This window comes from Poecilia mexicana, unplaced genomic scaffold (genome assembly GCF_051168715.1).
Source record: "Poecilia mexicana isolate PSO_F unplaced genomic scaffold, ASM5116871v1 scaffold_4, whole genome shotgun sequence".
In the NCBI taxonomy this organism is placed as follows: Eukaryota; Metazoa; Chordata; class Actinopteri; order Cyprinodontiformes; family Poeciliidae; genus Poecilia; species Poecilia mexicana.
The window spans coordinates 26313196-26341191 of record NW_028263373.1 but is presented as its reverse complement, the minus strand read 5'-3'; the positions used below and the strand labels follow the sequence as shown (position 1 = coordinate 26341191).

At 40.5% G+C, this 27996-nt stretch overlaps 1 protein-coding gene across 1 annotated transcript; it reads left to right on the top strand.

Moving 5' to 3' along the window:
- The first annotated feature begins 12614 nt into the window (after window positions 1-12614).
- Window positions 12615-24599, top strand: lmo4b (LIM domain only 4b). The gene is made up of 5 exons (XM_014973216.2): window positions 12615-13186; window positions 14974-15214; window positions 20077-20173; window positions 20265-20420; window positions 23643-24599. Exons 2-5 carry the CDS (start codon window positions 14979-14981, stop codon window positions 23649-23651), a joined length of 498 nt encoding a protein of 165 aa, XP_014828702.1. The 5' UTR covers window positions 12615-13186; window positions 14974-14978; the 3' UTR covers window positions 23652-24599.
- Window positions 24600-27996: the final 3397 nt, after the last annotated feature.

Sequence of the window (27996 nt, the reverse complement as noted above, 5' to 3'; positions counted from 1 at the left end):
ATGTCTTTTCCTCATGATGTCTATTTTGTGAAGTGCACCAGCTCCTCTTGCAGTACCCCCATACTTGACAGTTGGGATGGTGTTTCCAGGTTTATAAGAATCCCCTTTTTCCTCCAAATGTAACCATGGCCATTATCCACTTCAGTTTCATCAGACCACAGGGCATGGCTCCAAAAATGAAGGTATTAGTCCCTGTGTGCATTTGCAAACTGACATTTGGGGTTCATAATGTTTGTTTTGGAGTGAAGGCTTCCTCTTCATTGAGTAGGATTTCAGCTTATATGAGTAGAGGAACACATTTCACTGTGGCTAATGACTCTGTCGTACCAGTTTAAGCCCGCGGACTTCACACTGTCTTTAGCTTTTGTTCAATTTGCACAATTTGGACGAAAACGTCTTTATTAATCTCTGGGACACTCGTTTCTTTCCTGAGCAGCATGATGTTTTGACATTCCCATCATGTCTACACTTGTATGAAAGTGGTTGAACAGATGAACACGGCATCTTCAGCCATCGGTAAAGTGTTTCCAAGGCCAAGGATGAGCCAGACTATAGCTCCTGATGTCTTGGCTGATCCGTGCTTACGTTCCCATCATGTCAAACAAGACAGCAGTGTGTTCCAGGTGGGGCCTTAAAATACATCTGCAGGTGCTCCTTTAATTAACTCGAATGTGTCAGAAAATTAGATGTTTCTAATCAGAAAAGTTCCACAAAATTTCCCTCAATTTTTCATGCTTAGACTCTAATACAGTATTATGTAAACTTGACTTTTTTCTATTTTAGCTTTACATCGTGTTATAATGTTATTCCCTCATCAAAAACATCCCTGGAGTGTTGCCTTGATTCTTTTATGCATGTTTGAGAAATCCTTTAATCTCCTGTGGCAACCAGTCAGGTGTGCAAAACGCCTGTGTGGACCTAGCCCCGCCTTTGAGACACAGCTCCTCCTCAGAGCTGCAGTTTCCAGAGCTTCGGCCTCACAGAGCATCCCTCCGCCTTAACTGCCACTCAGGTTCTTCAGACTAGCCAGCAGCAATTAGCCTGGTGGAAGTGTGCATCTCCTGAGCTCATTATGTGAGCTACCTCTCAGATGCTGGTGAAAAAGTTAAAGGGTTAATAGAGGAGCCATGTTGTGATGACTTCTTGAAGGTTTCAGAAAAAGTAGGAGTTTTTAAAGATACAGAGGCTCAATTTCAAAGAATTAAATTAGGAAGTAAAATTTCTATTAAGTCATATTTGATATATTTAACATTTTTCTAACAACTGATGTATACAGGTACTCGATTGTTCTATAAAATGACACTATATGCCTGGAAAACACATAATACAGCTCCTCTAAAACTCACATTTTTCAATGCGCCATAATAGGAAAGACTACACCAGCTTTAGCACTTTTTTTTCATACTACAAAGTTATAGTTGAGTCAAAAATACTGAATATTTGGCTTGAAAGTAGGAGCTTTTTCAACACATTTTTCAATTGTTGGTCAAAATATATTCATCTGTCTTAGATTTGACAAATACAGTTACATTTTTCGCAGATCCATTGAACTTACTATTTTAAGGTTAGGTTCTGTCTGGCTTTGTCCACACATTAGATATTAGATAACTTTGATGAAAAGGCTTCAGTTCCAAATGTAGGGGGAGAATAAAAGGTCTTGATTTTGATCCAGTGTGCGTCTTCAGGCATTAACGGTTTGCTAGCAGAAGCTGCCGCTATGACGGTGATGGTTGAGCTGAGCAGTGCAGAGGAAACGTCACTAGAGACCAGAGAGCTGCTCAGCATTTTGGACTATCTCCATGTGGCATTCTTGTTTGACTCCTGAGCCCCCAGCCACCTGCACAACTAGTAATAAAACTGTCACAAATGAATGAAAGTCGAGGGGGGGAGGCAGAAGAAGGGGGGCTAACACAGATGTCCAAATAAAGTGTGAATGATTCATTTTACCAAGATTAGTGACATTCTCCAGGAGAAATTTTCCCATGGCAAAGGAGCTCCTCTCCTTTCATGACTACCCTGCGGATTGTCATCATAAATTGATTTCCCCCTCAAAGACAGAGCAAATTGCAAATGAAATACAACAGACAGAACAAGAACGTGTCTGTTTCTTCATTTTTCTTCTTTTTTTCTCCCTTTTTTCCACAGCTCCCATTGCCTCCTCGCTCTTTGTTGTCCCCCTTTTCCCCCCCCCTCCCCCTTTTTGTCAATTTCCCATGTCTCTCACATCTAAAGTGATACAGAGTGTTCAAACTTAAATTAAGATCTCTGGCAAGATAAACAGTTAAAACCAGTTCCCATAGTTACGGCTCACGCAGCGTGGTGATTGCATTATAATCCGACAGCAATCAACTCTAAATGAAACAGGGATGATAAGGGTGCTTTTTTCTGTGTGCGTGTGTGTGTGTGTGTTTGCGTGCTTGCTTGAATGTAGCTTATTTCTATCCTTTGTTCGACTTAGATTTTTATTACCTTCCAATCAGGTCAGCTCCACAGCGTAGGCTTTTTGGACAAACACAGCCATGATGTGGGAAGGAAAAGATTAGAACATTACTACAAGGCCTTAATGAAGTCCTTCTGCTGCTGTGGAAAATGCAGCGTCCCTTAATAATTCTGAAAAGAAGAAAGAAAAAGGGGGAAAAAAACACTCTTTAACCTTGGGAGATTTTTACCAAAATTTTTTTCTAGGGATGGAAGAACAAATCAAGTCAGGGTCAAAAATCATAATTTAACCCTGACTAGTGGCTTGCTGAACAAAGGAGTCAAATATTCCATCTTTTCATGATCACTGAAGGCACCATGAGCAAGTACTGCCAGGCTGCACTAAAATTAACACACTTTGGTGAGGAAGCTGTTACTGAGGGAAGAAGATTCAAATCAATAAGCACAACAACTATATATAAATATTAATCTTTTACATTTTAGCCATCAGCATGTTTAAATTTACTAACTGAATACACACTGTCAGACTTGTTTAAACTTGACCTTGTTAAAATCTAACTACTAACTAAAATTGCTTTATTTATAGAAATTACTAACTAAAAAAATTGTCAAACACTCCAAATTGTGCTTTAAAGTTTGGTTGGCTTTCAGATAAATTTTCCTTTAAAAATAAAAAATAAAAAATTCAGAAAACTGACAAAAAGCAGGAAGCTTGCATTAGCCTGATTTAATGTTCTAATCTTAAATGTTTTTCCATTAGTTCTAAGCAGAAAATTATCATAATTAACAGAAAACATCAATCTGTTTGGAATTAAGTTATTTGATGTGTTTCACTTAGGAAATTAACTTACTAAGTTAACTTTTCAATAATATCCAAATTTACTGAAAATGACTGTGTGGACATGGCATTCTCAAAGTAAAACACGATGGTGGCAGAATCATGCTGTGGGGATGCTCTTCATCGAGGACAGAGCAGAGTTTCAGATTTTTACTCTTCAGTTTTATCTTTTCTCTACTTTAGTTCTGCATTATTTTGTCTGTCATGCATAATCACCATAAAATACTTTGGTGCTAGTGCAAAAGTTCAACATTTTTGAGTGACGTAATGAACCAATAAATATTATTAAAATAAAACACTTCTTAGCTTTTAAAGCCTGGTTACAATAAGTTTATTATTTTTCTTGAGTTTTACTGATACCAGCAGTCTTCTACTCCTTATACATTTAATTCAGACCAGAATCTTTTTTAATAAACTGGCCACAAATCCTTCTGGTTGATAAATGCTGTGCATTAAAAAATAACCAATTAGCATTAAAAAAAATAAAATAGAACTCGCAACAAAACTAGATGGGCTGTTTTGCGGTGCTTTTAAATTGCAGTTGTATTATTATAAAGGAACACATTATATTTCATCTTAAAACCATAATCTTAAGATCAGTTAACTCCACTGGTGTCACTCTCTCTGCCACTCAGCATCTCCTGGTCTCAACACCAAACAGGGAGGATTTACTGTTCATTCTTCCTAAGTCTGAGACTCCGTGTCTCTGTGGGAAGAATGCCACTCATCTGAGATGTCTGCAGGTTGTCAAAAACGCGAGGCAGGGGAGTGAGGGAAGAGGCACACCCCGAGGCAGCCCCAAGACAAAACAAGAGAGGCGTCTGTGAGTGGAAGCCGTCGTCAGTCATCCTAAAGAAATTACCCTCTGCCACCGCGTGCCGCTGATCAACAACGGGCTACCTGCTTGGCCCTTTCTCGCCAAAGACACAAAACATTCTTTCATTATTGGCGAGTTCGTCTTTGCTCTCGTCTCGTTTGGGGTTTCAGACAAACGGATTGAAGCAAGGAGAAAGAAGAGAAAAAAAAAGGTGAAACTTTCCGAGGAGAACTGCATCGTCTTGGTTTTACATAAGCTATCGTACGGACGTTGTGCAGGACAGAGCCTCACTTTGTAAATAAAATAAAAAATAAAAAAAAGAAAAGAGGAAAGAGCAGTCATTTAGTAAAGTGGAGCTCGAGCCAAATGAAATATGCTCTCAATTATGGCAATGGGTGTAAGAAGCTAATAAAGTGAATGTCCCTACAAGACACTGAACCCTAATGGATCCCAACTAATTTGCTTTGACTGATGAATTTCCCGCTCCGGTTGTGTTGGGGTTGAATAATTATGAAATTTATCACGAGACATTGAGACTCATTAAGGATTCGCGACATTTCATTAAAGCATTGTTGTTAGAGGCAACACATGGCGCTCTGTTTGTGTTTGTACCATGTCCGCATGCAGAGAGTCTGAAATGGTGTGCAGAGGCAATTATGTGGCGATTAAAGCACTTAATAGAAAGACTGATTTTTAATTTTACATCTCTGCTTTAATTTCTCATCTTTTTTTAAATTCCGGATACATTTCATACCTTTTTACATGTTGTTTTGTTGTTGTTTTGATGGAGCTATTATGTTCTTGTATCGTATCAGGCAGCATTTCCCAGGAACAATGCTGTACATTTACACCTACATTCATCAGTTAACCTGTCATGAATATTTTCTACTAAAGTTTGTGTACAAATCCATCCTGAACCCTAAATCTGAAACTGGGAACCTTTAATTGTGGGACTACAATGTAAATCAGTAAGAGTCACCACAGTTCATACCATCTTTTCTGAGTGTCACCATCTTGACAGCCTTTTTAAATTAAGACTTGCATAGTTTGTTGGTCTAAAAAGAAAATGAAAAAAACTAAAACACATTTTTATCAGTTGGCACCGATTCATTGGTTGAATCATGCAGGTAATTACAAATTCTGTTTTTGCTCACATGTTGACATTTCCAAGCCTGGTCATTACGTTTCTATGTAATTCCACTTGATTCTCATCTCCTCTCAGTTCTCCGTCTGGGTTTTCTCCCATTGACCTGGATTTCTCTGGTAGAACTTCAATCGAGCCTCTCAATGAATAGTACAAGAATGACGACATCAAATTTCTGTGCTGTTTTATATCGTAGTGTCTACTTTTAGCATTAGCAGCGGAGGAAGTTAACAAAGTCGTTTAGTCTGTCTTGACCACGCTTCCAAATACTGAACTAACTTTGAGAGCAGAGACAAATGTTGTTTAGCTCAGCATTTGTCTCTCTGCAGTGGAGAATAGTTGTTTTCAACACTGGCAATTTCTGGTATGCTTCATAGCATTGAACTGGCTCGTTACATATGTCACGGACAAACGTTAGTGACTGGGTAAAACTTCAACAGAGTCCACGACCAGCGTCCAAACCCTTTGTATGAAGCAAAGCGTAGAACAAAGGGCTGGCTTTTACAAGGCTAAAAATGTCCAAGTTTGTAGAAGAAAATTGAAGGTAAAGCTCCCCACAAGTCAATAATCTAACTAAATACACAATATTGTGCACAATATTCACAATGGCTGCCTAGCACATACATCTCAATAGCCACTGTTTAAAAAAAAAAAATAAAAAAGAAGCTCATTTACAGTTCTGATGACGACTTGTATGTCATTTAAGTTTAGCCACATGGGGGCATGCGGCCTCAAGTTGTTAACATGTTCCTACAGCGATTGAAGGTGCAAAATACAGAGAACTAGATCCTTTTCAGCTGTCATGACTAAAACTTAGTCATGGTGAAACTGAGGTTTGACGTAATTCCCGAATCCAAGTTCTGACTGCAGAGTTAACTGGAATCACACCACTGCTGGATATGTTGTAATCCACAGTTCTGCACTAATTAGAGCACATTACTGCACAACTGTGCACTATGTGTGTACTCACAAAATTAGTCCATTTCTCTCCCTCTCTCTTGCTCTCTCTGTGCTGTGTGATCACAAAGAAGCGCAGTCCAAACCTGGGAAACCTTTTCAGACATCATAAGCTGGAAGTTTCTTCCTCTCAACAGGGAGTTGTTCTCCTTCTCCATTGCCCAGTGCTTACTCAGGATGAGGGATTGCAGTGAACTGGAAAAATTGATGCAATCTGCTGTTGCTTACATAAACTTTTTTTAGAAATGACATGGTGTGTGCTGCTAAATCCAGGGTGTGCCCGGCCTCTCGCCCAACCTCTGGAGATGGGCAGTGCCAAGACAATGGATGGTGAATCTCGTAAAGTGCTCAAGAATGAAGTGATGCTGTATAAATAAATTGAATCCAATTGAGTTTCTCTGCCTTGTTATTCTGAGATACTACCTAACTCAGGGTCACATCAGCCCTGTTAGTGACAGTAAAATAAACAGTTTTCCAATTTGATCCCAAGTTACTGTTGCACATAGACTTTTCATTCATAACATATAATCTCTCTATGTGGCAAAAGTCTGACAGACAGTAGACCAGTGTTTCTCAACCCTGGTCCTCAGCGCCCCCCTGCTCTGCATGTTTTAGATGTACCTCTATTCCACAACAGCTGATTCAAATGATTGCATCACCATCAAGTACTGCAGAAGCCTGTTAATCACCCAGAGGTAGAATTCAGGTGTGTGGCAGAAGGGAAATACTGAAAACATGCAGGACAGGGGGGCGTTGAGGACCAGGGTTGAGAAACACTGCAGTAGACAGTCCTACATCAGCTGAGCATATGATTATTTGACGTAATCTATGATAGCCCCATATTTTGTCTCTCCTATCTTCAGACCACTGGATTGGTACTGACACCTTCTACAGATTTATTACACTATGGGATCTGATTATTAGTGTATCTATTACCAAAATTCTGTGATGCAGGAAAAGGAATTTAGGTTTTTGATTCTGGTTATCTGGTTAATAAAATGGAGATTTAGTTTGGTGAACTAACATGAATAACACTACTTCTTTTTTTTTTTTTTTTTTTTTTTTTAACAATTCAAGTTGTGACTTCATGAGAAGTTAACAAGGAAAACAAAAGCAAAAAGCAAATATGAGTAAAGTAGCTATATTACATTATACTTCAATTAACCACAAACCACAAAATGCACCACTAGTCTGCCGACATGAATTGGAGTGTATTGACTCGCAGTTCATTGAACTGAATATGGAATCATGGCTACTGGGTTGACTTTGTTATTTTATTATGGAGTTTACTGATAGGCTTACTATGTCACACGACAGAAGGTTTGGGAATCAGATATGCAGGTGGTGTGTTATGAAACGCCAGCACATTACACTCATTTATAAAGTGGTTGCATGATGGAAGGCTAGCAGATAAGGCAGATTTATGCAGCCATCTTAGCACAACTCCTAAAGATGGAAACAACAGGGTGCTCTCTGTCCAAAATCAAAAGCTAATGTTACTTTTATCAAGAACTACCATTTAATAGGCTGTCCCCTCATAAAGTGTTTATACCAATGTGCTATGTAGTTAAACCTAGTACCCAGTGGTGAGTGGATGTTTTTTAGCTACATTAATATTTGTGAGGAGTCGTCCGTAGCTGACCACCGAGTTATACACATGGACAGTTTTAGATTCTCACTGCATGATGAGCCAGAGTGCTGTATGTCACTGTATATCTGGACTGGAAAGACAAAGGGCGCATTCACACCAGTCCTGTTTAGTATGCTTTAATTGAACTCTGGTCTGTTTGTCTAAAAGGCCTGGTTCATTTGGGAAGGTGTGAATGAGCTTTTGCTGACATTTTATTGCACAAAAGTAATATTTATATTGATTTGTGAATAATTTTTAATCCAACTTGCTGTCAGTGAGCATTACTCAGTGAGTTGTGTTTTTACTCAGTGCATGGGTGGGGCATGTCCAGACAAAATGAGCAACAACTGGACAATCCTTGGACTGGGGACAATAAAAGACCACCCCAAAATGACAAGTTTTGTCTCAAGTCATAATGCCTCAGATGTCACAAGTTATGTGGGAGCGTGCCATTGTTGGATGCAGCGTTGTTCACCAGAGAGGTGCTGCATGACTCAATGTCCATTATCGGACCAAAGGCCGTTTTAGAGTTTGTTTCCAACAGACTGGCACTACTGCAAATCGACCTCATCCTCGTCGGCCACGTGTGAACACTCCAGCACAAGATCGCCACATCCGGCTCGTCCATCTGCAGGATCGGCTAAGACCAGCGACACACACAGCTGATGAGACTATTGGTCTGCACAACAGACGCATCACACCTCAGACTGTTCGTAACCGCCCACGAGAAGCCACCTTGGTCAAAATCAAATTCCTCAACTTGACCCCTATCATTTTCAAAGGACTGTCAATCCGCTACAAATGACCATACCATGATGTTATCACTGCTGTTATGAAGGTCAGTAATTACTGAAAATATACTTTGAGTTTCTCTATATATTGGGTAGCCCAAATGTTCATAAAACTCTTATTTGACATGGGGCTTTTATTTGCACTGGAAATCAAAGATTTACCATGTATCAGGTGCAGCATCAATCATGTTTCACTATTTAACCATTAAAATTTCTATTGCTGCTCGATTGTTGTAGGTCACCTTTAGTGTTAACTCTGTAAATTGTCACTGAAACCCACCACTCAACTTGCTTCTGTTTCCCAAAGTTATTAGCATGAACTTGGTGGGGGTGGGGGCAGAGGAAACAAATCAAGTTCTAGCATATTCATAGAAAATTAGCTCATGGTTTGAAACAAAGACGAATCACACAAGTAAGGAGGACTGGAACACACGAAACGAATCACCAATAAAAGATAAGCAACAAGTCGGTAAATTGCAACTCAAGGAGTCATGAACTTTAAGATGAACTAAAAGACATTTTAAGGAAGTGGAGGCTTTACAAATTCCTTTAATGGTTTTAGGAAGGTAGCCTCTAACTCATTTAGAAGATTTCACTTAAAGATCTTACTGCAGTCATCTGGGAGTGGTTCCTCTGTATCTGGATCATCTCAACTCTAATCTCCACTCATCAGCTGGCTCAGCTAAGTAAATACACATCTCTCCCACAGACAGGATGTACATATATGGACTGAAGGCGGTTCCCGTGGTGCGTCACAAAATTTACAGATGAGGCCAGGCCACTGTAGGAACTACAGTGAGATTTTAATATTGACCCGCATGTGGTTGGTTTAGGGGACTGCCTGCGGTGTGTACAACTTGAAGGATGAAGCCAGACTCTCTGCAGTTCAGTGTCATGTCAATGGAGAGGAACACGGAGTGAATCCTTAATCTGAAGTTAACCACCGCGCTGAATGCCGGTTCCCACAGGACAAACAAGCTTCATTAAGGAGGACCGCGGTCTCCTTTTCATCTCGTTGAGATTACCCCTGTGGGGAGTATCAAGATCTGATGCTCTCCGGTCTCTGTTTGAACATAGAAATAGTTTTCTACCATATTGATGTGTGCATGCTCTCTCTCTCTCTCTCTCTCTCTCTCTCTCTCTCTCTCTCTCTCTCTATTCCCCTTTTCTCATAATGCAGCTGCTTGGAAACTGCCACACAACTGAGAGATCTCAGCGGAGGGAAGGAGATGATCAATTTCTCAGGGAATCCTCACTCCTCCCACTTTTCTTTCCCTCATCCTGACCCTCCACCTCCTCCTCCTTACTTCCACTAGCCATAATTACCCCCCCCCAAAACACACACACACAGAAAGTAATTTTTCTTGCCCAGTGATGAAAAGCTCATTAAAATAGGCCTGGAACAAACAAAGCTTTTCCTGTGAGGCCTCTTTTCAAATTCATTTCTGAATTTCTCGCTGTTTTAATCAATTAAATCAATTAATCATTCCTTGGTGGAAAAGACATTCTTTGCAATCTTCTGTGGGCTTTTTTTTTTTTTTTTTTTTGTTCCAGCGTGAGTGAGGCTTGATGAGAGTGTCAAGAGAATGTGGCTCAACCCAAGGTGGTGTATCGCCGGCTTTGCCAAAGGGAAATCAGCTAGATGCAGCGCAATCTCCTCAGAGCCGCAAGAATAATTAAACAATTAAAGTCAAGAAAAAGATCATCTTTACACAACCGTAGCCGGAGGGGGAGTGGGGCATCGTTTTGTCATGTAAAACCTCAAAGCCCGGTAACTTCTCTCTAAGTCAACTTTTGTCACTGGTGGCAATCATCTTCACTCCTGCACCAGATGTTTCCTGCTACAGCCCTTTTTACTCAAACCAACAATGACTCGTGAAAGTGCGTACCCTCCCATCCCCCCTTGAATGTGTTCGTGTTTTGTCACGCTTCAACCACAGACGTTTCATTGGAATCTCATGGGATAGACCAGATTAACACACATGGTTGTAGGTCGTTTTCAGAAAATAAAAGTCTGAATGGTATGATGTGTGCTTTTATTTCACTCCCCTGAGTAGAGGTTTATCAATGCCCAAAAGTCACAAGACAATGATGTTGAGTTCACAAGAAAAGATTATTACTTTCAAGAAAACTTCAACGATCACATTAAGGCCGCAAAAAAGGTCCTGAGGTTCATCCACTCATCGGTTGTTATAGTGATGCTTTCTGCCTCTTTCAGCATCTGAACTACTTGCATGGCTTAGGTGTTGTTAACATCCTGTCTTGTCTGTGACTCTGTTACCATTTATAGTTCCTACTGTAAGCCAAAAATGCTGCCAAACAGGTTATTGAAGGGTAGTTTGAACATCTGTTGTTACAACTTCAACAAGCAAAGCCATGATGACCATAACCGGCTAGCGCTCATGAGGTAGCATAGCAGTCACCTCATCAAGAAACATTGGGATCTTTTCATGTGGTGAGATTTTGTACTACAAGATCTCGTCACACTCCAACCTCTTAGTCGACGCTATAGAAAACAAGTTTTTGATTCATTACAGATGTAAGTTTTTTGGTAGTAAGTAGCCTACCTTTACATCTAGAGACTTGAATGTTTGCTAAATCTTTGTAACCTCAGTCATGTCAGACGGACAGCATAGACAGCAACTTTCAAGTCATGCCACAGGTCTGGACTTTGACTGAGCCATTTCCAACACGTTTTGATCAGAACAATTCCACTGAACCTTGACCTAAATGTTTAGTGTTGTTGCCATGTCGCTTTGTGAGCCTCTATACTGGTATCAAGCATTTTGCAGTCAATTTTCTTTCAGGATTTCCTGTCTGTAGCTCCATTCATGTTAACCTCTCACCAGTTTCCCTGTTACTGCTGAAGGCGATCATGCCCGCAGCATGACTCTGCCACCACCTTCTTTAAGTTGTTGGGATTGTCTTCAAGGTCATTTGCAGTTTTAGGTTTTAGAGCAGACAAATCACTTTGCATGTCCAGAAAGTTCAGTTTTGGTCTTAAATAGTAAGTAGGGTTTAAGAATTTTTTGGTTTTCTATTTCGAATATTTTGTGCCTTTTTCCTCACGTTAGACACATATGCTACATTCTGTTGTGTCGCATCAAATCCCAATAAAATTAACATAAAAGTTGTGATTGTAACCTAACAAATTATTCTAGGGTATAAATACTTCGCCAAGGCACTCTACATGCAACAGAAAGAAAAGTTCTCATCTCTCTGTTAAGAAGTGGCTAGATACCATGCAGCAAAACAATATTCTCATCAAACGCGGTCATAGATTAAAAAACAGCCTGCAATAGTGAAATAATTAAAGGATCTCAGCCAAATCGAGGTCTTGCAGATTAGCCTTAATAGGTGTTGAAACCAATGACCTGCAGCTTAATGAGGTTGTAAACGACAGCCGATCTCGCTGCTATTATTCTCGGTGACAGACGATGGCGCCACTACTCAGCTGTAAAGCCCTGATATTTCCCAGAGGTTGGAGTCACCCTCAGTAAACTAAGTAGTTATTGAATGTCAACTAATTAAACTCTGACGTGAGGTGAATGTAACCTACTGCGTGTTGCCATGCAGCTTGTGGCGCATTTGAAAATGTCCTTAAAGGGAGCAGTAAGAATAAAAGCAGAGCTGCTTTCGTTGTGATCCTACCAATCGCTAAATCCTTTAAATAACCTATTGTATACAGTTAAATAAATATTTTCAGTATTATTATCGATACATTAATTAGAAAAAAAAGTATAGAATTAGAACTTAACTTAAACAGATGCTATTTATTTATTTCTTTTTGTGGCTTTTGGCTCTTATAAGCTTGTTTTCAATACACACCTTTGGCTCTACCTACTCCAGCCTCTCTTACCTCTGTTTCCATTCCTACATGTCTGTGTGTCCAGTCAATATCACTTCTCCCTGATTGGCTGAGATTGTTTTCCTCCTAAATGGACTGCGAGCTGATTGGTCGAGGCGTCGCTTCCGTCAGACACCTAAGGAGGGTTTTTACTGGAGATTTCTTGCTGTCAGCGACACATGTAGAACAAGCTGCTTGTGGGACGCACCGACCAGACGAGACCAGACTAGACGGAGTGCGGACAATCAGTTTTCATCTTCTCCGCCTGCCTCGCTCTTCCTCCACTTCCACCTTTTTTCCCTCCTTCTACCCCCTATTTTTGCCACAATACGCACTTCAAGCTTTTTGGGGAACGTTACGGCATGCGGAGACCTCACACAACGTCTTGCTGTGGAATCCTTTCGTTTCTACGCAAAGAGAAAAAAGCAGTAAAGCGGTGACAGCAGAAGGGGCGAACATCCAGTGGAAATACTATCTGAAAACTCCATTTGCTCTCTCTCTCTCTCCGGTCCGCGAGCTGCTGCTACTGCTGTCTGTGAACAAGCCGACTCGGGTTGTTCAGCGCTGGGTTCCGCTTGTCGCGCGGAGCTCGAGGCCAGCGCGCGCGGTAGTGCGTCCGCGTAATTCTTTCATTTCTTTTTTTTTTCACCTGTACTTGTTTTTGGGACCAACCTGTTCAACTGCGTCGCCAACTTTACTGCCATTACACTTAAGATAAACAGGGTGAGTATGTGAGTCCTGCAGCTACACGGTGTGTTTATGTTTTCCGCTGGAATGCTATAGTAGTATTACATTCCGCCTGCGCCTTTTATGCTATCACCTATTATGCAATTTCCACTCTATTACTCCATAATAACTCCAATATGAAGTCGCATAGCTTATTTTCCATTTCGAAGAAGCAGCCACGAGCGTTTTCCTCCCTCTCCCCTCTATTGTATTTCTACGTCTTGGTCTCTTTGCCCAAATTGAACGGTCGTGTAATTACTTGAGTTAGCCCATTTAAGTTAAAAGCCAACCCCCCCAACCCCTTTCCACTCTCTCACACACACATACACACACACACACACTTCTTTCGCGCTCCTCCTCCCTCCTGCCCCTTCTATCCCTCAGCTAAGAAAACCCCCAGAAACTCCCTCCCCTAAATGAAACTTGACTATAGTCTGTCCTGCTCATCCAGGGGGTCACTTTCAGCTCTCTCTTCTTTTTTTTTTATTCATCTCCTTTTAGATCTAATCAGCACTAAGGTAGGCAGTGGTTTGTCCCTAAGAGCCATCGCTAATGGGCTTACTGAATGCTTTTCTCTATCTCCCTCTCTCCCCTCCCTTCCTGTCCCTCTCCCCCCCCCATCCTAACTCTAATTGGCCTACCTGGCTTTCAACAAAGATTTTTTTTTCTTTTTGCTTTATCCTGGCAAGTCAGGCCTGATCAAATTGGTAGGGATTACATCTAAAAGAGCTCCACATTAATTTTGTGGCTGAATCATTAGATTACAGTCATTACAGCAGGTTTGTCTGCAAAGTCTCAGTGCTGGGCTGTGCATGTCTCACTCTTCTCCTGAAGCTCCAGCTAGTATAAACTGCTAGTAATAAGGGAACTGGAGTGACAAAGCTCCATCCACTTCTGCTTTAGTGTTTCATGTTTGAGAAAAATAAAATGACTGAAAAGAGCGACAAATTTACTAAGATTGTGTTGTGATTTTTGGATTGACAGTTGGCATTAGAGCAGCGTATTGAGAAAGCTGGAGTTTACTACCTGTTAATGGATGAAATGACTTTTTTTCTTCTTCTTTGTTTTAGTTTGCATAAATTATACTTAATGATGAACCAATCAGGCTTGACCAATACCGATTTTGTGTTTTGGTTTTGGGTGCCTGTCCTTTGAAATCTTATTTTTTTAGCGAATACAAGATCCTGACTCATTCTTCAATATGCAAAATGATCATGACGGGTGTAAATCTCAGTCGTCATCTGATAATTTATTGCTAAACTGAAAGAATAAAAAAAGTGAAAATGCACCAGTTAGTCGGTCAAGAAAAGGCCAGTTTTGCCCTCACTGCTGAAAAAACTTAAGTAAATGTATCAGGACTCAGAACTTACTACATTTTTGATCAATAAACTCATATTAACAGTGAAAGTGATTATATTTTCATGCACTGTGCTCAAATTAATAAAAAAAATCTGATAACATTGGTGACGTGTGAATAAAAAAATGGAATCAAACCTCCAAAAAAAAATCAGAAAAAAAATCAGAAGTATCTCTATAAACATAAGGTTAGTGCTGCCAATTACAGTGTTTATAAATCTGAAGAAGTGGGAGTTTGTCGTTTTGATGCATGTAATGAATAAGAAAATAATATCTGACGATCAATAATCAGGGAAAACTGGCTGATTTCGACCCTGGCCGATTCATTTGTGCATTGATATTTTGCTGAAATTTTTCTCTCAGGTAAAGGTACGAACTGCAAGTCTGACATTGACCTTTTCTGTTTTCTTTTTTTTTTTTTCTTAAAGAGACAATGGTGAATCCCGGAGGCAACAGCCAGCCACCAGCGGTGGGGACAGGTTCCCTGTCCTGGAAGCGATGCGCGGGCTGCGGGGGCAAAATCGCCGACCGCTTCCTCCTCTACACCATGGACAGCTACTGGCACAGCCGCTGCCTCAAATGCTCCTGCTGCCAGGCCCAGCTGGGCGAAATAGGCACGTCGTGCTACACGAAAAGCGGGATGATCCTCTGCAGAAACGACTACATCAGGTGAGGAAGCCAGGACGCTTTGTGTTCGATTTCGTCCTGCTTTTAAGTGTCAACAAGTTGACTTACTGACAGAAAGTTTCTGAGTAGGTTGAAGGAACACCAGCATAAAATTGGTGGGATTTTTCCCTGCTTGGCACCACTGAGTCAAACAGTTTTTGATCAGTTTTCAGCAGAGATTTCTTAAGCTGTTGCAAGTTGGGCAAGAAAGTGGCGGTAGCCCAGGGCCACAATTTTGAGGGGGGCTCCAAAGATTTGTAATTTTTAATGAATGAATGTTTTGCGAACATCAAAGGCCCCAATCAAATGAGTTGTATTATTTTAGGGTTTTCATGAATATAAGCAATATTCAAGCATTTGAAAATGATAAAGTTAGTCACTTTCTGTAGAAACAATATGGAGTTATTGGCTACAGGATGTATTCAACCTACAATCAGTTCATACCTACTAATTTATAGGGGCTACCTATTAATGTTCTGTAATTTGCTTTAGTAAAATATTTTTTTCTTTGTGGAGGTAGGGATGGGCGATACAAAATTTTTTCACAATATTTTTAGTGCTATTGTGATAAAGGTAAAAATGATGATAAAAACGATGTATTACTTAGTTTTTAAATAACTTCCTGACAGAATTCATAGTGCCACAAACAATTATGTCTTGAAAACCATTCCTATTTGAAAGAATCTTCTTCAGGATACCACATACTTAAAGACTTGTGAATTATGTTACTAAACTGACTTAACTATTTTTTCAAATTTACTGACATTTATTGATGCCCTCATGGAAGAAAAAAAACAATGGAGAAAATAGTAAAAACATTTTTTAGGCTGTTTTTAACATCAACTGGAATTTATTGAGGCAATGCTAACTCAAAACTCTTATGACAAGAATTTTATCACAATAAATTATAATACAATAAATGCCCACCATTAACTGGAGGACACCAAAACTGGCTCCAGCCCCAGGACCCCACATCCTTTTACATCCGGCCCTGGCGACGATGAAGACGAGCAGAGATGGATTTTGGTGGAAACTCACCCTGAGGTTGTTTCATGTTGCTTAAAATGAAAACTCACAAAACATATTTGGTGTGTTGTAAACATGAATAAAAGGAATTAAGCCAGTTTCACACCAACAACCCAAAGAAAGTTATACATTCCCTCCATGCTTGATGTGCCGAGCTAGACGAAGATATTTTACATAACAGATCACATCACAGTACAACATGTGAACCACTGAGTTGTAGATGTGTTATAGATAAGGAAATGACACCTGATCTTGTGAAATTAGTCGATCTGGCTCTGAATTTAACTCGGAATCTTTTCAGATACCACTGAGAATGGGTGGGCGTCATGTTAGAAAGTTAAAATACAGCTTAACTCAATGTTTTAGTGAAGACGGAACAACACTGCAGTCAACAGGGGGAAAAAAACACACAAAAAACTGCACAATTAATTGAAATGGTAAAGTGTTGCTCTCAGCTCCTACTCCCACCTCATAAAAAACACAGGGAAGTCAATGGGGTACTTCATTCATAATGGTACTATAACATAATTAAAACTGGAAAGCCGAGTGCATACGTGTGTGTGTGTGTGTGTGTGTGAGGGAGAAATGGAGATTTGGGTATGTGTGTGTGTGCGTGCGTGCGTGCGTGTGTGTGTGTGTGTGTGGATACACCTTTCCACTTGTAATGAGAGCGTGCTTGGTTGGAAGAACTGAAAAGCATATTATGGAACGGAGAGATCTCTGCAGAGATAAGACCAGAAGTGGTGGTTGGTTGGTTGGTTGATGTGTTGGGGGGGGGAGAAGGCATGTGACAGTGAGTCTACACAATTAAATGCTTTAATTATAGTCCCCCCTCCATTTCCTTTAGTCCTGATGGGTTTTATCTAATGAGATCTGGTCCCTGGCTTGTATCCGCTACCAGTGACGTGTCCGAAATGAATGAGAGCCGCACCGCAAACAAAACATTTAATTAACCAAATTGGCTTTTGAGAGAAGCAGGAGAGAAAGACAGATAGAGAAGAGGGATTATTGTGAAGGCCATTTGCTCCCCCCCTCCACCTCCTCTGCACTTTATCTTAAAGGGGCAGACTGACTTTTCCAAACAGAACATGCAACATATATTTTTAGGCATCAAATCGAGCTGTGTCTGGTCCAGAGGGCGGCGCCTCAACTTCCAAGCGAAAGTTGTGCCTCGTGTTGTCTCCAGCCAGAGGTGATGTTATTTCTGCGGGCCGCTGGCTGGCGGAGTGGGGAATTAATTTACTTGCGGCTGCTGGATTCGGGAGAGAATGCGGTCGGCTTAATTGAATAAGCCAAGGTAATTAAATGGCACTTTTCCAATAGAACGTGTGAGGTAAATCTAATAGTTGGTTATTTAATATCACTTTGAAGTCTGCCCACTCAAGCACTATGACAGCATGAGAGAATGTGAACTTATTAGGGCCAGGGAAGAGGAAAGGAAAAAAAAAAGGGGGGGGGATCTCAGAAATTAATTAAATCGCATGCAATTTAGAGGAAACGTTTATCTTGATTTGTCATATCAGAATTAATTCAAGGCCTTCAATTCACTTGGGGCCAGATCTGTTACTCTGAATTAACCAAGTGTAATTTGGCTGATCCCACCCTCCACTTCCAACACACACACATACACAAACCCTTCTCTTCCTCCCTCAACCCCCTGCTCCCAAAACACACACACACAACGATCTGTGCCAGCCCTCCGTCATCCTCACAATCCCCCCCCCACACCCTCCTCTCTAATGCAGCTCTTGCCATTATGCAAAGCCTCGCTTCAGTATCAATATGGCCTAGTGCTTTTAAGGTGCTTTGGCTGCTGATGTAGAGAGGCATTTTTAATGGACTGTGTTGCAGAAATCATTGTTGTGGGGGTAATTTTACCCTACTCAAAGGTCTCGGCGAACGAGGTCTGCATTTACCAGACAGCCCAGCAGCAAGCCATGCTATATTTCACCCTGCAGTCACTGCTGAAATGAAATCCAATAGTCATTGCCTATATACTCAACAGACAGCTCAGAATGGGTTCCTTTCTCTCTCTTTTTTTTTCCTGATTGTTGGTGTTGTTTTGATATTTAATTTTATCAGATCCACTTGGAGAAAGGGATAAATGAAAGCGTTTCCTCTTGAAACGCTGTCAGTATTTTTTTTTTAATTTTTATTATTGTTATTGTTATTATTATTATTACGATTATTGTGAGAGGAGGGAAAGCAGAAACCAGATGTGTCATTGTAATTAGGAGTCCCCTTGGCCTTAATTATGCTGACCCGCCGTGTCGACTTCACTCCCGAGCCGTGGACGGGGGGGCCATTAGAGCCCAAGTTCAAAATGCTACAGCAACTTAATTGAGCACCTAAAGGCCTGGGCTCCTTAAATCAAACAGTATCCAGAGCTGCCCCCCCTCCCACCACTCCTTTCCCTTCTCCCTCTACCTCTCCATCCCTGGTAAAATAATTAACCTGCTTCGTGTTGCTTCGTGGACCTTCGTAGGCTTTGTTTCAACACTTCTCAAAAAGCTTTCATGCTGATAAAACTCCAACGCTTTCTCATGGAATCATTCTCGTATCGTCACGTCTCTTAAAGCCAGTTACGTATACAAATAAATACATTTTATATATATATATATATATATATATATATATACACACACACACACGTTTGTTTCCCAGAGAGCCCAAAACTGGCAGCGTTGCAGCAACAGTCTCCATTTAATTAGTTTCTGAAATTGAGTTTTGACGGAGTCTTTCCAAATGATGCCAACAAAACAAAATTTGCTTCCGCCCGGTGCTGTCTTATTGAAAGCCGTTTTCTCTGAGAGCTCCTACTTTTGTTTTGTTTTTGTCGGTCGTATCTTAACAACCGCTCGGGGAGGAGAGCGGGGGTTACGACACAAACACGTTTTATTCTCTCCCTGATTCCGTTTAAATACTTTTCATGAAGAAAAGCTTCCTCAAGAGCGTAAAACGGACGAGACGTTCTTGGGTTTCCTGTTAATTTTATTATTATTTATTTGAAGCCAAACAACTTTATCTGATCCACTGCCACCACCCATCCTTTTTTTCATCCCTCTCTTTCTTTCTCTCTTTCTCTCTGTCTCTCTCTCTCTCCCCCTTCTCTCCGGAGCATGTCAGATGCCGTGGTCTTATTTGATTGCTTAGGAAAAGTGCAGTGATAGAGCAAACACCCAGTGAGATATGATGACAAATGGGTCCAGATCCCAGTAAATTACTTTCTGCTCAAATCGAAATTTCATTCAGTTTGCTGCTCACCGAGATGAAGTAATCTAAATTGTGGACTCAGAAGGAAGATAGAAGGGAAGCTGGAGCAAGCATTTCATTATCAAGAGGCAGAGAGAGAGAGAGAGAGAGAAGGTTAGGGACGAAAGAGATGAGCAGAAGCAAATCTAAAGTGTTGACACCATGATTGAAAAGGTTAACCCATGCACATTATATATCAACCAGAGAAGCTACGGGGTTTCTAATGGAAACACGGCACTGACAGAGCATTCACATGAGTCCTAATGGCGAAAGCTCTGCGTCCCTGCCTGGGTGTACAATCAAATCCTTTTAGCTCCTGATGTCTTATGTTCCTGCTTATTATTGGGTTGCAGAAAAGAAAAATGCAATAAAAGTAATACGTAGTCTCAGCATGAGATGCTTGAGTAGAGCTTAAAAGGATTCATTTCTCCTGTTGATCTTCCATCTCTTCTTCATGTTTTCAGTCAAGAGTAGAGACATGTAGAATAGAAAACTTGGCAAACTAAAGCGTGGGTTCCCACAGTTTATTACGCAAATTTACGCAGACGCAGAGTAACCCCCGCTCTCCTCACTCCGTCTTTTCTCAGGTTATTTGGGAACAGCGGAGCTTGCAGTGCCTGCGGTCAGTCGATTCCAGCCAGCGAGTTGGTGATGAGGGCGCAGGGCAACGTGTACCATCTCAAGGTAAAAACAAAACCGCCGCCATGTACCCGCGTTTAGTGGTGTGTAAGTAGATTGGGTTGGTTAATCTGGTTCCTCTCTTCCCGTCCCAAAGTGTTTCACGTGTTCCACCTGCCGGAACCGGCTCGTTCCCGGGGATCGGTTCCACTACATCAACGGCAGCCTCTTCTGCGAACACGACAGACCCACAGCACTCATCAACGGCCATTTAAGTTCTCTGCAGACGAACCCGTTACTGCCTGACCAGAAGGTAAGCCCGCTGCACTGGTGGAAGTTTGTTCTTAGTGAGTTATAGATTGTAGTGAAATGAGAAAAGCGGGAATTTACTCAGTTTACATTGGTGTTTGATGATCAATAAGGATAACTTGGACTGGCTTTGTTACATTTTAACTCAATAATTTATTCAAAGTTCCTTTGGCTACACTTTTTGTGCTGTTTCTACAAAGTGTTTAAAGCTACATACCAGACTTGGGTGAAAAATCACGCAAGATAATCATATAGTTTGTCACATATAGAACACGTTGTCCTCTAACACGTGCCTTTGATCATGTGTGCATGACCAAAGTCATTTGTCCTCATATTTTAAAATCAGATTCCGCCTTTAAACGTGTTTATTTAGTAGCAGAATGCTACATGTTTCCTCCAGAACTCCTGTGGTCCTGTACCACTACTTTTTAGAGTCAGTTAGAACCAGAGAAGTTAAGCTAAGCTAACGCAGTGACATATTAAAAAATGACTAATATTGGCTGATATCAATGTTAGTGCTCTATCGTTCATCCCTAAATTTTATTAATTAAATTTTTTTCTGAGCAACCTGGAATTTTACTGGCCTGGTCTGGCCCCGCCCCTTAAGACCATTTTCTGGGGGCTCCACTAATGCTCATACCTACAGCATCTCCACCATGACCTTTACCACCCAAACACCTCAAAGTCTATGCCAAAACTCAACCACCGTAACGTTTACTAATGCCTGTTTGATCGGCTAGCCTCTTGTGATGTCGCAGAGCAAAAATTGGCATCCATGTTTTGTTTTGTTTAATTTTAAAAACGTATTCCATGAAATCCTGCAGAAGCTCTGTGTTGTATTGTTGTCGCACATTAGTTTGAGAGTATTTACAACAGAGAAGTACCTTTAAAGCAGATTTTCATGACCTTGTGTGGATAAACGGGAACACCCCGGGCAGCTAGTGTATCACCAGAACCGTCATCACGACTTCCATCTTGATGTTTCCAGTGAAAGCAAAACAAAAAGCTAATCATATACAATACAAGGATAACTTCATTCTTCAGGGTAGCTCCATTCTGCCTGCTGGAGATCTAATCATTTCTGCCTCAAAACAAGGAGTTTTATTGATACACGCACAGGCTGAGAGAAACCTGGAAAGAGGGGGAGTGTTTGGAGTGTGTCATAGATAGACTAAAAGAGGAATCATATTATTGGGAGCATGCATTTCACCTTGACTGCTCGTGCGAGTGGAGGAGAGGCAGAACTCCATTAAGGCCTTTTAAGGGCTTGTCACTTTTACAGATCGGCTCGCCGAGCTCTAAGAGCTCCTCACATTTAAATTGAAAGCCGTTGTATTATCTAGCTTAATTTTAAACGTCTGTTTAAGTCGTCAGCCACGCGCTAAGAGCGTCTCCGTTAGCACGGCCGGCGTAGTAAAATACGAAGCTTCATTGTTTATTTATGCCCCCGACATCAATTGTAGTGGGAGAAAAAAAAAAAGTGCTGCATTATTGATGCTAAAACACAATCTGAATATTGGCCCCGGTGCTTTAATTATAGCGGAGAGAGGAGAGGAGAGGATATTTAAATAAACAGAGACGCTCAGTGGATGCTTCTGTTAGCTCCACATGGGAAAACGTGGAGGATCATCCTGCTGCTCCATCACATTGTGGCACGTTTAGCAGAATCTGGCAGGACTCCGGACCTCCGAATCAATATGGCACCAATGCATCAGGCCGCAGTCGTTTTGATTATTTGCAATTTTTGCGGCGATCGTTTTTGCGCTCATATCTTCAGCTTCCTTTCCAGCTTCTTCCTGCCTAATCTCTTTGTTCAGAGCAGACAAATTACCTCTCTCAAACAGAGCTCACTTTGACCCAGGGGAGGAAGACCCTCCCAGCGTCAGTCACTTTAATTAGCCCCCAAAGTCGGAGTTTGCAATTACTAATAGACTCAAGCCCTCCTAGTGATTTGAAGGATGAAGGGGAGGGGGGAAGTAAATCACCCCTAGAATCGCAGAGAAAAACACGAGGAAGATGAAAAAGTTTAAAGCTGTTTCTTTTTTCTTCCTTTTTTTTTTACCCAGACAGATAATAGTGTTTCCTCCCCCTGCATTTCTGTTTCACAGGCTTGAGCACCTCCTGCAGTTATGCTGGAGCGTGCTTCTAATTATACCAAAGAGAATCGCCTCATGAAGGCACTTCTGAGTCGGTGCTAAGTAAATGGGACACCAGATGGTTTTCAAAGCCTGGCTGATCAATAAATTAAACACAGGCGCTAGTGGAAAATGTATTTATCAGGTGGAGGGGAGTGGACACGTTTAACACTTCAACGTCTTGCTTTTAATGCTGACCAGAGATGTTTGTTTGAGATGCACCAATCCAATATTTATATCTTTATCAGTTCTGATTTCGACAAAAATGATCGATCGAGCATCGGTGGCACTGTGCCTGAGATCTATAAGAGCACATCTGTTCAAGACTAATTCTAGGATTCGTGCTTTGAGATGTGTCATTGTTTATTTATTCTTATATTTAGATTTTCTAATTGCACTTTCTGTACTATTTAAAAGGCTTGTTGCAGTTTATTTTTACATCTACATATTGTCCTGTGAATTTTGGACTGTTTCAAAATGCTTAGAAATAGATTTTGCTTAATTTTTTTGTAAAATTATATTTGAAACTTTGAGATTTTTTTTTTTATTTATGACAAAGCTGCCAGGTAAGCTAACCTAATACTGGTAATATAAGTTACAGAATTTCATTCATAAACCTATATTTGTTGGAATATAAACTGGTGAATTGTGATACAGTATGGAAATCTATCAAATTGTTTTAAATAATTGATGGTTTTGTTAAAACTCTTTTCCTGTTGTCACATAATTTAAACAATCTCTAGACTGTTTGGATAGGAAAACAGTGTGTGAATCAAAAATTGTTTCTAAATCGAATCATTACCCTAAAAATCTGAATTGGATCGCTTAACACAAACATTTGCATCTCTACTTGTGAAGCTATTGGTGTATTTAAGTATGTAGTACTGTTACAGAGTTATCTAATTCATTTGTAATTCAGTACATTTATGTCTGTGTTTAAAGAAAAAAAAGACATTTTAAGTCAATTCAGCACTGTTTTTTTTGTATCGGATCGGTATCGACCGATACTAAACCTCAGATAGAAGTATCGGAAGTGAAAAAAGTGGATTAGTGCGTTGTTAATCTCCGTTTCTGTTTGTTTTTCGTGCTAGGTGTGTTAGGTGAGAAGCTGTGCAGGAAGCAGGATGTGTGCCTTCATTTTAGCCCTTCCTCATTGTCACCAGAGACAGCGTGGATCAGCAGCAGCCCAGGCCCGTTCGCCCTAAAGGAACCCTCTGCCCATCTTAACCAGTAACCTGATTTCTCATCTCCGCAACCCTCAAGGCCCCGCCCCCTAACTCCTAGCCTTCAACCTTCGGCTTTTCCCCAAATCTGGGTGGATATTTGCACTTATTACAACTGAGACGAGAACGCTCGGGAACGCTTCGGAGTTTTAACACTGATCGTAATCAGAAGGGGACTCTCCAGGTAGAGAGGACGTTAAAGCAACCGACAGAGGATGTTGTGACTGAGCGAAGACAGAAAAGTAAAAAAAACAGACTAATTAGGTTTAAGAGTTGCAGACTTTTCAACGCTGCACATTTGTTTAAAGACACTTTTGGGGGAAAAGCGGGAACTTTTCTTTTTTTTTTTTCCCTCTCTTCCTTTTCTATCCTCATTTCCCAGAAACGTGGTGGTTTCACTTTCTATATTTTAAGTGTTGTCAAAAAAAAAGGGGGAATATGTTCTCTTTCTGTTTTTGATTCATATATACATATGTGTTCATATGTATATGTATATATGAATGGGGTTTAAATACAATATCTGTGGCATTTTGTGGAAAACAAATCATGAACACTTGTGGTGTATTTGTAAAGCTACCATGTATGTACAGTATGCATGTAAATGTTGTTGTCCAGGTGTGGCTACAGTACATCTGACCCCTCTGCATCCAGCTCCCTTCCCTTCACACCATGGCAACCTGAAGAAGTTCTGCTCATAGCCAGAAATGTAGATATCATTCCCAACATATAAATGATGAATGAAAGAGAAATTTATTTGTGATATTTTCCGAGACATTTGCTCCCGTATGGTGTATTTAAATAATAAAAGTATTGGAAGATTTTAAAGCCTCCTCAAATTCATTGTGACCCTGGTATGTTTATTTCTTAAAGGAGAAATGTGCTTTGGAGACAGAAATACCAACAGGCGCAAACTTGCAGAAACCAGTGAAACGCACCACAACCAGCTGGAACTGCAAAACACACAAACCCCCCAAATGCAACAGAAAAATCACTGCAAACACAGGAAATGGGAGCAAGGAGGAAAACAACACAACTAGTACAAAACAAACAAAAAATCACAGCACTTGTGTAATGCTATTAACTGGCTCCACTAATTGAAAGGGCTCCAGACCACTAGGGGGAGTCGACAAAAATATCGTACGAGATCAGGCTCTCAGTAACGACCATAGGAACATGGGCCTGAGTGTGTTATACTTCATGTCACTGAAAGGAGCAGTCTTTATGATACTGAAGACGTGGCTGTTTATATAGGTTATACAACCTACTCCAGAATCCCCCTAGTGGTCTGGAGGACTTACCTTTTGAAGCAATAGTGCACCTTTTCATATTTCCAGATGTTTCTGCTATTTGTAAAATTTTTTATTGAATTTCTTTCTTTTCTATTTCCTATGATTGCAATTTTTTTTTTTATTTGAAGCAATTTTCTGTTGCATTTGTCTTATGAAGTTTGCATTGTCCGTGTGTTTGCTGTGTGGAAAAATGACGTTTTTATCCTTGACTTTTTCTGTTTCGACTCCGACCAGCTTCTCTTTACCTGCTGCCGGAGAGCATCCCCCCCACAGCATAACGCTGCCACCACCTTATTACCCAGAAAGGCTTGCGGTGAGCTGCAGCTAGCTCGTAGAACCACAAAGCAAAGTTGCGTTCAAGAGCGACTCTTACCGAGGACCCCCTTCAATCCTATTACAAACCCCGCAGTCATCAAGGCGCCATGATCAGCGCCTGACTGAAAATGGATAAACATGTATCCTCTCTTTCTATTCAGATGACCGTTTGCTATTCATCACTCTAATACCTGGCAGAAATGGAGGAAAATGTCCCTTTGAAGATTCAATTACTGCAGAGAGGGAGAGAGGTGTCTCTCTTTGGTGGGCACAAATTGAATGGGCTATTTGCAGAACAAATTGGTGTTTGAAGTCCTCGCAAGACCTAATAGGTCTGAAGGAGGGACCCAGTAATAGCTGATGCACTTATCTGCACAGTGTGGAGCCGCCGGTGAGCCTCGCTTGCTGCTGCTGATGAAACAATGCTGCTGCTGTACAAAAGCAGACTTTGATGCCGAAATCAGCTCAAGTAGGGAGAGGAAATGGGCCTAAAGAGTAAACAGTGTCTTGGGTTCTAAATTGAAATTTCATGCACGAGGGGATCTGCTCTTGGCCTCGTGGATTTAGCACCAGACAAGCTGATTCTGGAATGATCAAGCTTTAATCTAGGAGATAAGTAACACTTTTTGATTTGATTCATTTAGGGAGGTTACAACGGCACAGAGTTGAACGTTTTCTCAGCCGTATGAAGCTAGATAAAGCGGTTTATTGATGTTGCATGTAAAGCTGCAGCATGCAACTTTTACAAAACTACGTTTGTTCCATATTTGTTAAAACGATCACCCTGCCCTGATGGTTTAATATGAGATAGATAATTGCTGTTCTTAGAAACTCACTGTTTCCAACCAGTTTCAATCTCTGCTTTAAATCAACAGTGTTGTCAGAAACTTTCAAAAATTCTGTAACACAGACTGCTACAGTCCTTCCTCTTTGAAGAACATTGAATAATATGAGTGACAAACATTAACATCAAAGTATTTTTCACATTTTTGCATAAAACAATCCACTCTTATTCACCAGCCATGATCTTAGTGAAGACATTTTTACTGCCCACCAGTCTGGGAAGAGTTCAAAAGATCATTCGCAAACAATTTGAAGTTCAACTATCTACAAATTCAAGTTATTAACAAGCTAAAACCCTTTAAGGTAGATGTTGGTAATCCATGACTGGATGCACCATAAAGTTTTCTCCTTATACTCAAGGCTGTTCACCAACTCTAAATTTGCAAGAATCATGTTTGTCTGTGCAGCACAAAGGCATATTTACTGTAGCAATAGTCCTTAGATATTTAGGAAGCCTCGCAGCATAAACATGCATATAACATGTAGGTGGTGTAGGTGGAGGACAGACAATGTAGGTGATTCCCAGCAGCTACAGAAACCTGGAAGTCTTAAACTCACTGAGACGACCTTACCAATGGCTGAAGCTTGACCCATGCTAGGTCAATAAAAAGGACAATGGACAGTAGTAAATCAACAAAGGAATGGTTGTAAGAAAGAATATTCAAGGTGTTGCTCTGGTCAAGTCGCCTCAGCGCTCAATGACCTGAGGCAAGACAAGTAGGCCTAGCTTATTTCACAATGAGACTGTTAAAAGTTGAAGTGACATACTAAAATACTCTGTATTGCCAGAATATTTTTCGGGTATTTGGTCTACCGCTGATGGAAAGTGAATTGCTGAAGTTGCCAACATTGTGGGGTATGCCTCAGCCAGTCTTGCACATTTTGCCTCCTCTATGTGGTTTAGAGCCTTTCTGTAAATTCCGAATCTTACCTCTGATTCTTAACTGGATTTAGGTCTCTGCTTTCACCAGCTCATTCTGATACATCAACATGTTTTGAAGCAGACCCAGTTGTAGCTTGGACTCTACACCTGGGCCTGGTGTCTTGTTGGAAGGTGAACCTCCACTCTACTGTCAAGTATTTAATAAACTCCACGGTTTCCGTCTGGGCTTCCCCAGAATTTAGCTTAATCGTTATACGTCCGATTCTAGCAAGGTAATTAGCAAACTGCTTAGAGTTTGCTAATAGCAGAGCTAATTTTTAGCTTAGCGCTTTTGCTGATTTGAAAAATGCTTAACGCACATACCTTCCTCTAAATATTTTTTTTTTATATATAAATTCTAAAGAACTCATTTTTGCTGTTTTGTAAACTTTCAGCTGAATAAAGCGCAAACCATGCAGATAAGTTTGTAATTACAAATTTTACTCAGTAACTTGAGAATGATGCAAAAGACATGGTTGAATTTAGCACTGTAGCATTAGCTTCCACTAAATACTACATTGACAAAGCGCCTTAGCATTAGAGGAATATTTACAATTAAAATTAATGCTAACGCAACTAGTTTTCTAGCTAGCAGTGCCCTTGACTGGACATTCACATCTTTTTGTTGGTCCTTTTCATAAAAGATAAAGAGATATGAGGTTTGTAGTTGCAATTACTTACATGTTGTTGGTTTTTTTTAACAAGTTATATTAGTCCAATGTTTTATTATAATATTAAAATATAGAATTAACAGAATAATACATTAATGACGTGTTATTTTTCAAAAATGTTAAATTAGATACAAAATGCACTTACACCGGCCAATAGTTTAACTTTTTGCAATAGGAGGAGA

Coding starts and splice junctions, on each gene's coding strand:
- lmo4b (XM_014973216.2), top strand. CDS start 14,979: ATGGTGAATCCCGGAGGCAACAGCCAGCCACCAGCGGTGGGGACAGGT. Junction 15,215..20,076: donor TGCAGAAACGACTACATCAG/GTGAGGAAGCCA, acceptor GTCTTTTCTCAG/GTTATTTGGGAACAGCGGAG. Junction 20,174..20,264: donor GCAACGTGTACCATCTCAAG/GTAAAAACAAAA, acceptor CCCGTCCCAAAG/TGTTTCACGTGTTCCACCTG.